Source organism: Camelus bactrianus, chromosome X (assembly GCF_048773025.1).
Source record: "Camelus bactrianus isolate YW-2024 breed Bactrian camel chromosome X, ASM4877302v1, whole genome shotgun sequence".
NCBI lineage: Eukaryota > Metazoa > Chordata > Mammalia > Artiodactyla > Camelidae > Camelus > Camelus bactrianus.
The window spans coordinates 29,530,262-29,542,814 of NC_133575.1; the positions used below are offsets into that span (position 1 = coordinate 29,530,262).

Genomic DNA, 12,553 nt, shown 5'->3' on the forward strand with positions numbered 1-12,553 from the left:
TTCAAAAACTATTTATCAGTTCACCAGTTGATGGACACTTGGACTGTTTGCAGTTTTTTTGCTATTATAAATGAAGCTGTCATGAACATTCATGTATATGGAGAATGAGGATGGCAACGGGTGGGTGGGGCCTGGCTTTGGGAGAGCTGGATGGTATATTCCCTAGGTAGGGAGTCAGGCAGGTTCAAGGTGAATCAGAACCAGCACATTAGGCTTGGTTTGGGGGCTATTGCTATATAACTAGCCAGTGGGGTGTCCTTCTTCTTCTATGCAGCTGCTAAGGCTCTTGATCATCCCCTGGGGAGACAGGAAGGCTGAGCAGGAAACCATCTCTCCTTCCTGTTCCTAGCAACTGCCTTGACTTCTTAGAGAAAAAAAAAAATCACCATAGGCTGGTGTCTTAGGTTGGATTCCCTAGCAAAGACTAAGACAGAGAACTGCATGCAGAAGTTTTGCTGGGGTGTGTTCTCAGGAGATGAACCTATAAAAGAAAAGAAAGGCAGGACTCGAGGAGGGAAACTGCTGACCATCCATGTTGTTGCAACTGCAGCCTCAGCTGACCGTACAGGAAATGCTGGAGTTGGAGTGGCCCCTGGGAGTTTTCCCAAAGTGAGGACAGGGACCAGGCCTTTGTATTCCCGCCTCAGTTCATTGTTGGCCATGGGCTACAGCTGAGGGCACTTCCCAATGAGAGAGAGAGACACTTTGGCTGGAGGGACTGCTGTGTTGGCCCCGAAGAAAGGAACTGGGTGGGGCATCTTAGCTCAGCCCTTGAAAGGCAAGTACTGGGGGAAAGTGTAGTTTCCAGAGACATGTTTTGTTCCATAGGTGGTCACTCACCCTTTCAAAACCATCGAGCTACAGATGAAGAAGAAGGGATTCAAGATGGAGGTGGGACAGTACATCTTTGTCAAGTGCCCCGCGGTGTCCAAGCTGGAGTGGCACCCTTTCACACTGACCTCGGCCCCTGAGGAAGATTTCTTTAGCATCCATATCCGCATCGTTGGGGACTGGACGGAGGGACTGTTCCAGGCCTGTGGCTGTGATAAGCAGGAGTTTCAAGATGCCTGGAAACTACCTAAGTGAGTACAAAGCACCTATCACAAAGGGGCATGAGTTGCGGAAAAATGTCACTAAACAGCTTCGCTTCTCCCATCTCTCACCGTACTGGCCCCTGAGACTGACAAAACACAAGGTCTGCAAATCGAGCCATCTATCTCAGTGTTCCCCATTTTATATGTGTGGCATGTTTGCATATGTGTTTATAAATCTTTTGTGAAATATAAAATATTGGAATCCAATATTAATAATGGATATTCCCAAATTCCCTTAAATTTGTTAGGGTCAAGGCCAAGGTATATAACTTTCAATCAAAGGTACACTTCAAATTTAATTGGTATCTGTTAATTGAGGATAAACGCCGCCTATTACTCACTTGGCCTCCTCCTTCCCACATGCCTAACATAGTGTCAGGCACTGAGTAGATGCCAAAGAAAAGTTTGTCAAATAACTCAATGAAAAGACAATTGAAAAGTGTAGATATTAAGTTTATCAGCTATTACAACATAGAAAATTCTCACTTTAATGGACAATGTAAGCAAGAATTTCAAGTGTTGGCTGCCCTGGTAAGAGACACAGACGTGTGTGTGTGTGTGTGTGTGTGTGTGTGTGTGTGTGTTGTGGGTGAGGAGAGGTGGGGACATGTAAAAACAATAGCCTTGAGATTTACCAAATGTGTTCAGTTAGGTAAAAATTCATCTTCTTACTTCTAATCCCAATGTTCACATGAGTTGATTACTTGAAAGCTATTTCACAGAAGACACTGCCCCATTGATACATTGTCCTAGTTTGAAGTGACACATTGCACACTCCCAGTCATAAAATGTCACGGTAACCTCTCCTTCTATGCTTCCTTCCAGGATAGCTGTTGATGGGCCCTTCGGCACAGCCAGTGAGGATGTGTTCAGTTACGAGGTGGTGATGTTAGTGGGAGCAGGGATTGGAGTCACGCCCTTCGCTTCCATTCTCAAGTCAGTCTGGTACAAGTATTGCAATAACGCCACCAATCTGAGGCTCAAAAAGGTAGGTGCTTTCATTTTTCAGGGGGCTGGAGCAGTCATCACACTCTGCTAAGCGAAGCCTGAGAGAGCCTTCAGGGCAGAGGCTGGCTGAGACCAGGGAGAGCGAAGACAAGTTCTAGATGGTTCCAGAGAGCCAGGCTTCTCGCAAAAGGGCCATCTGATAATAAATGTGCTTTTATATAAGCAGGTTTATTATTGAAAGTAATATGCTGTATTCGTATAGAATTACTAGAAATTCAGAAGAAAGAGAGTTGGGACAGAGAGAAAGTATTCACAACCCCAATTCAATGGTTAGCCTTTCTGTACATTCTCTTCCAGTATTTTTCCACATGTTTACATCTTTTGAAAGTTGTATATATTGAGTAGGTACAACTTCCTGTCCTGCTCTTTTTAAAATATATTATAGTGTTTTTCAGTGTTGTCACAAGCTTGATAATGATCATTTTAAATGATTCCTTTGTGTTCCATTGAGAGGACACAGAATAATTTTTCTATCATCCTGTGTTAGCCATTGAAATTGATTCCATTTCCCGCCCCTGAGCACATTTATTTGCAGGGGGAGGGCAGGAGACTTGTCCTTTCAGGACACTTTAGCTTTCTTATGGCTAGTAAAATCCTCGGAATAAATTCCCAGGGGATTTTTTTTTTGGTTACATGCAAGTTTCGTTTCATTGCCTGATAAAGGGCATCTTTAATAAAGCTTGAGTCATTCTATTAACTGTAGAGATAACCTCTAATTGGCACATTGAGCTTTCCTTGACTTTTCATTCTCCCCTTTCCCTCTTTTCTACGTGGGGGAGGGTGGGCAGGACTCCTTTTTCCCCTAGGAACTCAGGCATGTCTGGCAGTAGCACCATCTAGGTGCTGTCGGTCTTCCCTAGAGGAGGTACAGAGGAAGCCAGGGATTCTGGGGGCAAGAGCAGACCCAGAGGGAAAGTGGCAGGCTAATGTTTTCTTCTTAAGCTACATATTTCTGAGAACAGGCTATTTATTTACTGCCCTGTCATGTGAAGGCCAGAGCAGTTTCATGTGAGCTAATCTGTCAAGTGTCCAGAGCTTTCTGAAAACCTAGGCATTCTGAGCAGCAGGGAAATGTTGGGGGAGGGTAGAAATCCCTGTCGAGGCTGAGAGAGCCTATTTAAATATGATCTGCTGCTCCGTCTGTCCCTCTTTCAGATCTACTTCTACTGGCTGTGCCGGGACACACATGCCTTTGAGTGGTTTGCAGACCTGCTGCAGCTGCTGGAGACCCAGATGCAGGAGAGGAACAATGCCGGCTTCCTCAGCTACAACATCTACCTCACTGGCTGGGATGAGTCTCAGGTGAGGGCCAGATCCCAAACCTCAGGTCCTTCCCATAGCGCCCAGGGCTCCTGGACTGCCCTTTGCTAATCGGAGCATCTCACGTACTGTTTTTACCAAGAATGGTCAGTGGAGTCCCATGATCCCGCCCATTCACTCTCACTTGGTATCCCCACCTGTTCAGACTGTTGAGACTAGATTCAAAGTTGGTGTCTGTGGGACAGATCAAAGCTAAGGAGCCTACAAGGGAATAAAAGCCCTGACTTTGACCTTATCAAACAATGGCCCCACCAGGGGTCTCGAACCAGGTGAACAAAATGATCCACCGGGTTATGGGAAGAAAATATTAGCTTTCTCTTTCTCTGTCTCTCTGTAATGATATATATATATACACGCATATATATGTACATATATTCCTTTAATATATATTATGCATGTTTTATAATATACACAATACATTTAATAAACAGTAATAATAACTGGTAATAGTTATTAAGCATATGCTTGTGCCAAGTATTGTCTTAGTGTTTACATACATTGTCTAATTAAATCCTCACAGCAACCTTATGAAGTAGCTATTACTATTATCCACATTTGAAAGATGAGGAAGCCAAGGCCCAGAAGGGGTTAGGTCATTTGTCCAAGGGCGTCCAAGTAGTAAATTCTCCAGAACCTGCACTCTTGGCCACTCCCAGGAGTTCATGATTATCATTTATAAATGAATCAATATATATTGAATGAAGGTGATATTATGCGTGTGTGTATGTGCATATGGATAGATGTGTGTAGAACATATGTGTATATGTGTATATGTATATATACTCTCTCCCTCCTGAGACATTTAGCAATGAAAATATCAATTTTCAATTGATAAGACAATTACAATTAATGATAAGATAATAACAATTCATAAGACAGCTCCCCCACGGCCAAGAATTATCTGGCCCCAAATGTCGAAAGTGATGAGATTCAGAAACTCAGAAATAAATTAACAGTTCCTAGAGGGTAGCATCTTTCTGAATAAGCAGACATTAATGAGTTGTCCTGGCAGCTGCATAATCTCGCCCCCGGAGTGAGGCGCTAAGGCCAGGGTCTGCCTGCCCCCAGCCGGTGTCTCAGCGGGCCCTCCCGTGCACTGGCTCCTCGACCCTTGACGTTTTTCACATGTACCTTGTACCTGTGAAAACTGACTTCTTCTCATGTAGGTTTTGGCATATTGTTTATCATAGATTCTCCAAGTCTTAGAAAAGTCTTGTTGCAAATGTACGTCTAGGGACACATGACCATGAAAACTGCTGCTCCAGAAAAAGTGGCTTTAAGAGGCCACTTCTGCAATTTAGAAACAAAACAGCAACAACAAAATTTGATAAAAATGAAACCCAGTAAAAAAAAATGTGTAATGTATACATTGCTTGGCAATTTTGTTTTTTAAAAAGCCAGACACACTTTTTAAATGGGAAATTTATTTACATTGAAAAATAATTGTTTTACTTTGCAAAACTTTGCCCTTTACAAGGTTGTTAAACCAGAGTAACCACTCTTCTTAACCTCTTCCATCCCCCATCATTCCTCCCCTGTCTAGTGAATTTAAAATCTGATTTAATTTCATTGTTAAATGAATTGGATTCACTACTTTTATTAAAAATACCTGTTAACAGAAAACAACACGTGACTCCGTATACACACACACACACACACACACACACACACACACACACAGACTAGCTTCAGGCTTGGTTTGATGTCCATTATATTACCAAAATCTGAGTGCGTTTTAGTCTATGATTGTTTTAATTCTTAGTGATTCCCCCAAAAGAGTGGAAGTGTATTTGGATGAGGAAAGAATGTCAGATGAACTGCTGAGAAAACCAGTGAGATAGAGAATTTCAATCCTACCCACACTTCAAAGCCTGGCTCAAATGCTGCCACCCTGAAACCTTCCCAGATCCTCCCCCCCCCCGCCCCGTCTCTTCTTTGTTCTCATGGAGATGTTTGTGCCTCCTCTGTGGTGTTCATCATACCCTATTCTACAAATCGCATGGCTCACGTTTATACTTCAAGGTCTCCCTTTCTAGACGGTAAACTGCAGGAAAGAACTAGTTCATTCAGTGTGGTTGACCTTCTGGCTTCCATCGTGGTGACTTGCCCCAAATATATACAGTTAGAATGGGTAGTTAGAGCTTGGTTTGTGAGATACGCGAGTGTATCTGCGTATGTTTATACATGTCTCTTTGGTCTGAATTCATGTCCTTTCCTGCAGGCCAGTCACTTTGCTGTGCACCACGATGAGGAGAAAGACGTGATCACAGGCCTGAAACAAAAGACCTTGTATGGACGCCCCAACTGGGACAATGAGTTCAAGACCATTGCAGGTCAACACCCCAAGTAAGGAGTTCCGCCACCAAGGTGTTCTTGAGGCTTGTGATCTGCATAAAGCTCCCAAACCTGGCTGGATTTGTATATTCTAGAAACTAGAATACCTGGATCACTATATTCATACCCATAGAAAGTTCTAGATATTGCTGACACTAAGAAGGAGTCTTTAAATCACACCAAAATTGACTGGAGACTTGCAAACAAAGATTCCCAGGCCTCACCTCAGACTTTCTGAACCCTGCTCCTCCCAAGTAGAGCCATAGCTCAGTTCTTTTCTTTCATCTCCTAAATTTCGCTTGTGTATCTCCTCCAATAATTCCATATGGCTTGTATTTATTACTAAGGATAAACTGTCCCCACTTTCATACATAGCTTTTGGGTCCTAACTCATAAGTTGACAGATATCCCAGGTCCTTTCTGCCCTCACTAAAGTTTGGCCATCATGGAACTTTGAGGGGATCCCCTATCTTGCTAGAACACATGACAAACTCAAGAAATCACCCATAAATATACTCTTTACACCATTGCTTCTTACACGTTAATGAACATATGAGTCACTTGGGGGATCTTTTTAAAATGCAGACACTGTCTTAGTAGGTGTGGGGTGGGGCCCAAGAATCTGCATTCTTCAAAAGCTGACCCCGAGGCTCCTGGTCTGGCACCACACCTAAAGGAACAAGGCTTTATTTTAGAGTCTGAACTGCTGAGGGATGAAGCCACACCAGGCTGGTGGCAGAGTTGCTGTACCTGAGGCAGGTTTGTTCCTGATTTTAAGATGCCAGAGTGTCTGGGGGCACAGAGCCCTGAAGGCAAGGAGCCCACAGACTCACAGACTCACCGCCACTTTCTCTGTGGTAGAAATTTCCATAAACCCTGCTTGAATGTCATTTTTCAGAGAAGTCAACTGCCTTTTGAAGTATCCACCTGCCCCCACACATAGGACTGAGCCACCCTTCCGCAGGGTAATCTCAACTCTGTCATTTGTGAAAAGACAAAGGAGCAGAGGGGAATCTTCTCTGGGGCCTAAAATCAATAGGAACCCCCTGCCCCAATGTGCTTTATAATTTGTCTCATCCCAAAGCCTGAAATTGACTTTTTTCTCTTTCTTTCCCCAAAGTACCAGAATAGGAGTTTTCCTCTGCGGACCGGAAGCCTTGGCGGAAACCCTCAACAAACAGTGCATCTCCAACTCCGACTCTGGCCCTAGAGGGGTGCATTTCATTTTCAATAAGGAAAACTTCTAACTGGTCTCTTCCACGAGGAAACCAATGTGGCTTGTACTGCCAAATGCCCAAATAATGTCAGTTAATAATAGAAGTCCCCCCTTTAAACAAAAGGAGAAAAAGAAACTATAATGCGATGGTTTTGCCTGAAAGGAACGTCAAGGATTGTTTGATAGTGATAATTTGCATTTGTATGAGGCTTTTTGGTTTTCAGAGCAATTTTATTAACATTTTTTTCTTCACAGTAATGCCAGAGAGAGTTAGGGCAAGGATTCCCAGACTCAGTTTTTAGGATAAAATAAATGAGACCTCAAAATGGTGAAGTAACTTCCCTAAGATTATGGAGCTGAGACTGGCTCTAGCCCTCTGGCTCCAGGTTTGGTCGTCTTTCAACAGTACCAGGCTGCCTGGAGATAGGTTTGTATGCTCTCCCCAAAGAAGTAGCTATTCATTTTTCCTTTGGCACCATCTTTGTTATCATTACTGTCACATTGAAGGAAAGTTTCCAAATGGGAGATTATCTATGCTGAGAGTGATCCATCACTTAATAGTGACAGTGAACTCCAGTTTACCAATACAGCAGCCTAACTGGGTCAGAGATTCTTCCTACAAAAGAATATTAGACTGACTGGAATTAATGTATTACCCAGCTTTACACTGGTGCTTGGCAGAGAGTGGATACTCAATGAAAGTTTGTTGAATGAATGAATGAAAAGGCATTTAGAACCATACAGTGCCAGGGTAGAATTAATTGAAAGCCTTCAACAGAATTATCTGAGGAAATCACTTCTTATCCTCTTGGAGACCAAAGAAACCTGCTTCTCTTGAGAGCAAAGAACAGGCGAAGGTTAGTAACCAATAGGTTGTCCTGGAGTTTCCCTCACATTCTGACTTGAAGCACGCAGGAGAGGGAGATGGGGACAGAGAACTGAACGCCTGTCATAACTCTGGCTGGCTCCTTGAGTCCTGCTCCCTGTGTTGTAAAAGAGATGCGAACTGATATATTGCCTGAAAGGGTCTCCTCTAGCCAGCACTCGTGAATTCGGAGTTGAGAATTGTGACAGATGTGTATCTGACAGGCCCATCTGCTTTAAATGGCAGCCACCCTTTGTTCTACCTAAACACTCACATGCAACATGGATATTACTGCTGCAACTAATGGTTTATTGTTCTGTTATTATCACCATCATGATGACATTTACATCCCAGAAACTAAAAGCCCTACCTTACTGTGTAGGTTTTGAATTCATACCCAATAGAATGTTCTGTATATCTGTGAGTTTGAAAGTCTCTAAATCACTATTAGTGTGGCCCGAAAAGTTTTTTCCACCCCCTCAGAACTGCTTCTACTTCTGGGAACTAAAAACAGATTTATTTGTTACATCACCTGGGGCCACAGATGTTTAGAACTATTTAACTTTAATAACGAGAAAGAAAGAGAAGAGAGCGGGGGAAGGGCAGAAGCCTGGGCTGGGAGGAAAGGGAAGGGAGGGAAGAGGGAAGAGAAGAAGAGTGAGAGAAAGCAAAAAAAGACAACAAGGAAGGGGAGGAGGAGGGCGTCTCGCGCTGGTCACTTTCTGCCCCAGATGTCTTAAAGTCCTGTGTGTATTGAATGTAATTGCAGGAGCTATACACATACGCATTTTATTTTGATTACACATAGTATTGAATCTGAAATTCTGGCCACAAGTTTGATGCTGAGTGGATATACTCAGGGGCTTGGGATGAACTAGTAAGAACATAGTTGTTCTTTTGGGTTCCCAGGATGCCCAGGACATGGAGGGTCAGTCCTGACAAGTCAGGCTTGCTTTGGGAATGTGGCCACCCCACCACGTCCCAGAACTGTTTCTGCGTAGAGGAACTTAGGTCCAGCCTGTTCACACTGCACCCCAGGTATCAGATCATTCATTCAACAAATTTTTATTGTGCTATTACTATGACTCAGGCTCTGTGTTCCTACTTTCGATTCTTTACACCAAAGTGTGAGCCAGAGGGGTCATCAGAGTTACAAGGAGTCTGAGAATCTGGGCCCTCATTAACTTATGTGGCAGAAGTAAAATCAACTCCATTTGTTGCTCTGAAAATGTTTCTCCAGGGCTTTCAATTTTTTACACCAACAGAGCTACCAAAATGGAGGGATCTGCCCTGTATTATCCACGTTATGAGATGAAAAGTGAGTGTAAAAGCACTTGTCATTGTGAGAGCTTCCTTCTCCAGTCTTTTCTTCACAGCCACCACCCGCCCACGCTGCTTTTTTCAGCATTTAGTATTTAGTAACAGAGACTGAGAGAATGATTAAGGATTGTTTTTAATCTCAAGGCTATAAAGGCTTTTCTTAGTTCTTTTGCTTTTGCAATATTGCACTTATGAAATTTGAATACTTGTAGATGTTGTGTGTGAATAGTTTGGGGGGCCCCTGGGAGATAATTCCTGGGAAGAGCTATTAAAACTGTGCTCAATTATTAAAATTAATGAGCCCTCTCGGTGTCTGTGTTATTGATCTTCATGTTCAAGGGTGGATTCAGACGGCAAAGATTTTCTCTGCCCCAGTGCAGTTGAGATTCTCTGTGTTTTGTAGATGACATGCCAAACACCGCACAATTTCTGGATTGAGAAAAGAAACCTGAGTACTGAGTTCTGTACCAGTGTCCTGGTGACCCTCACAGCACTGGTGTAAGGGAATGGACAAGGGAGTGTCACATGATGTTATGGACAGAATTTCAAAGGCAAAGAAGCCCTAATATAAGACTTCTTCCCCCCTCCCATTTCACTCATCTTTTAGGTTCTAACTTTGCAATTAGGTGCCATCAAATCAGACTGTGAATATATGTCAGTCATTGCTGTAGATGAGTTAATCCCTTACGATCCCCCAACTCTAGAAAAGGGATAGAGGTGTGAGCATATGTTCCTTGGGAGTCAGTAAGTGCTGCTGCAGGGAGAAAGGTCATTACCTGAAACAAATGTCAATAATAGAAATAGCTAATGTTTAATAGACACTTCTACTATGCCAAACATTTTACATACACTTTAGCTAATCCCTCAGGACACTGCAAGGTAGCCATTTTACCCCAATTTCCTTGATTAAAAGAAAAACCGAAGCTGAGAGAGAATAAGTGACAGGCTCGAACTATCTCACAACTACTGGGCAACGGTATCATAATTAAATCCACATCTTTCCAGCTGAAAAGTCCATGTTCTTAAGACCACACGAGCAGATTAGAGAAGGTATAAGCAACCAAGGATATTTTTAAAGCTATTGTGCTAGGTACAGATTATGCACTAAGAATAGCTGGGTAAAAGAGGCTTATACCATCCAAGTATCTTGGTATCTTAGTTTAGAAACATTGGTTAACCTGATTCATGCAAATTTTTACTTTTATTTATTTCTAATGTTTTTTCAACTTCATTGAGGTATAGTTGACAAGTAAAAGCATAAGATATTTAAAGCATACGTGATGATTCACCAAATAATGTTTTTTCAAAGAACAACAACTTTCACCTATATAACCAAAATGCAGTGAATCAATCCAAGAAATTTAACACTGATACAAAACTATCATTTACTGTATAGTCTATATATAGGTGACATTGTAACCTTAGTGCATTGCCGTAGGAGGTAGGTGTTGTCAGTTTGTCCTATTATTGGTGGTATTAAGTTTGATCCCTAGATTTTTCTTTTATAAATGTAAAGGTATCATTTTGCTTTTGTAACTAGTAATTAACATCTGGGGAATATATTCTGACTGTATAAATATTTTCTCCAATAGCCTTTCAGCCAGTCATTATAACGTAAATTGATTACACTGAATTGATTTTTATAATGATGGTTACAAACTATCTGGATTCTTAGATCTCAGTAGCCTGCCAATTTCTTTTCCCCCCAGATATATTGAGATATAATTGACATGTAACACAGTATAAGTTAAGATGTACAACGTATTGATTTGATACATTTATATACTGCAAGATGATTACCACCATAGCATTAGCTAACACCTCCATCCTGTCACACAATTACTATTGCTTTTTGATGATGAGAACATTTAAGATTTACTCTTTGCAATATCCCATAGGTTTTGACATGTTGCGCTTCCATTTTCATTTGTTTCGAGATATTGCTTGATTTACCTTTAATTTCTTCTTTGACCCGTTGGTTGTTCGGGAGCATGTTGTTTAATCTCCACATATTTGTGAATTGTCCAGTTGCCTCCTGTTACTGATTTCTAGTTTTATAACATTGTGGCCAGAAAAGATATTTATGGTTTCAGTCTTCTTAACGTTGCTAAGATTTGTTTGTGACCTATCATTTAGTCTATTCTAGAGAATGTTCTATGTGTGCTTGAGAAGAATGTTCCTGTTAGAGGAAATATTCTGTATATGTCTGTTAGTTCCATTGGTCTGAAGTATGTTTCAAGTCCAACATTTCTTTATTGATTTTCTGTGTGTGTAACCTATCCATTGTTGAGAGTAGGGTATTGAAGTCCCCTGCTATTCGTGGATTATTGCCTATTTCTCCTTTCAGATCTGGTAGTATTTGCTTAATGTATTTAGGTGCTCTGATGTTGAGTGCATATGCATCTATGATTATTTTATGTTCTTGACTAATTGACCCTCTTGTTATATAATGACCATCTTTGTCCCTTGTTACCTTTTTTGCCTTAGTCCATTTTGTCTGATGCAAATATAGCTACTCCTGCTTTCTCTTAATTTTTATATTTTTATTGAACTATAGTTGGTTTATAATGTTTCACATATACAGCAAAGTTATTCAGTTATTTATATATACATATATATATATATTCTTTTTCAGATTCTTTTCCATTACAGTTTATTACAGGGTATTGAGTATAGTTTCCTGTGCTATACAGCAGGACCTTGTTGTTTATCTGTTTTATGTATAGTAGTGTGTATCTGTTAATCCCAAATTCCCAGTTTATCCCTTCTCCCCTTTCCCCTTTGGTAACCATAAGTTTGTTTTCTATGTCTGTGAGCCTGTTCCTATTTTGTAAATAAGTTCATTGTATCATTTTTTTTTAAGATTCCACATATAAGTGACATATGATATTTGTCTTTCTCTGACTTACTTCATTTAGTATGATAATCTTTAGGTCCATCCATGTTGCTGCAAATAGCATTATTTCATTCTTTTTTATGGCTGAGTAACATTCCATTTTATAAATATACCACATCTCCTTTATCTATTCATCTGCTGATGGACACAAATGAACTTATTTACTGGGTAAAGTACTCTTGACTGGCAGTTTCTTTCTTTTGGCATTTTGTATATATAATCCCTTTCTCTCCTACCTGCAGCATCTCTGCTGAGAAATCCACTGATGGCCTTATGGGAGTTCCCTTGTGTGAGAGGTTTTTGTTTTTTCTTTTGCTGCTTTTAAAATTCTCTTTGTCTTTGATTTTAGATAGTTTTGTTATTATGTGTCTTTGAGATGATTGTTTTGGATTGGAACTTTTAGGTGACCTGTTAGCTTCATAAACTTCGATGTCTAAATCTCTTCCCAGGTTTGGGAAGTTCTCTACTATTATTTCTTTAAATAAGCTTTCTACTCCCTT

The 12,553-nt window shown here is 41.1% G+C and overlaps 1 protein-coding gene across 1 annotated transcript in view; it reads left to right on the top strand.

The window, feature by feature from the left end:
* CYBB (cytochrome b-245 beta chain) overlaps window positions 1-9,463 on the top strand; it is a 32,740-nt gene extending 23,277 nt beyond the window's left edge. The window contains exons 9-13 of the mRNA XM_010959482.3: window positions 829-1,082; window positions 1,920-2,082; window positions 3,258-3,404; window positions 5,644-5,768; window positions 6,877-9,463. Coding sequence (XP_010957784.1) covers window positions 829-1,082; window positions 1,920-2,082; window positions 3,258-3,404; window positions 5,644-5,768; window positions 6,877-7,003 — 816 coding nt within the window. The 3' untranslated portion in view covers window positions 7,004-9,463. The remainder of the gene's footprint in view (window positions 1-828; window positions 1,083-1,919; window positions 2,083-3,257; window positions 3,405-5,643; window positions 5,769-6,876) is intronic.
* Window positions 9,464-12,553: the final 3,090 nt, after the last annotated feature.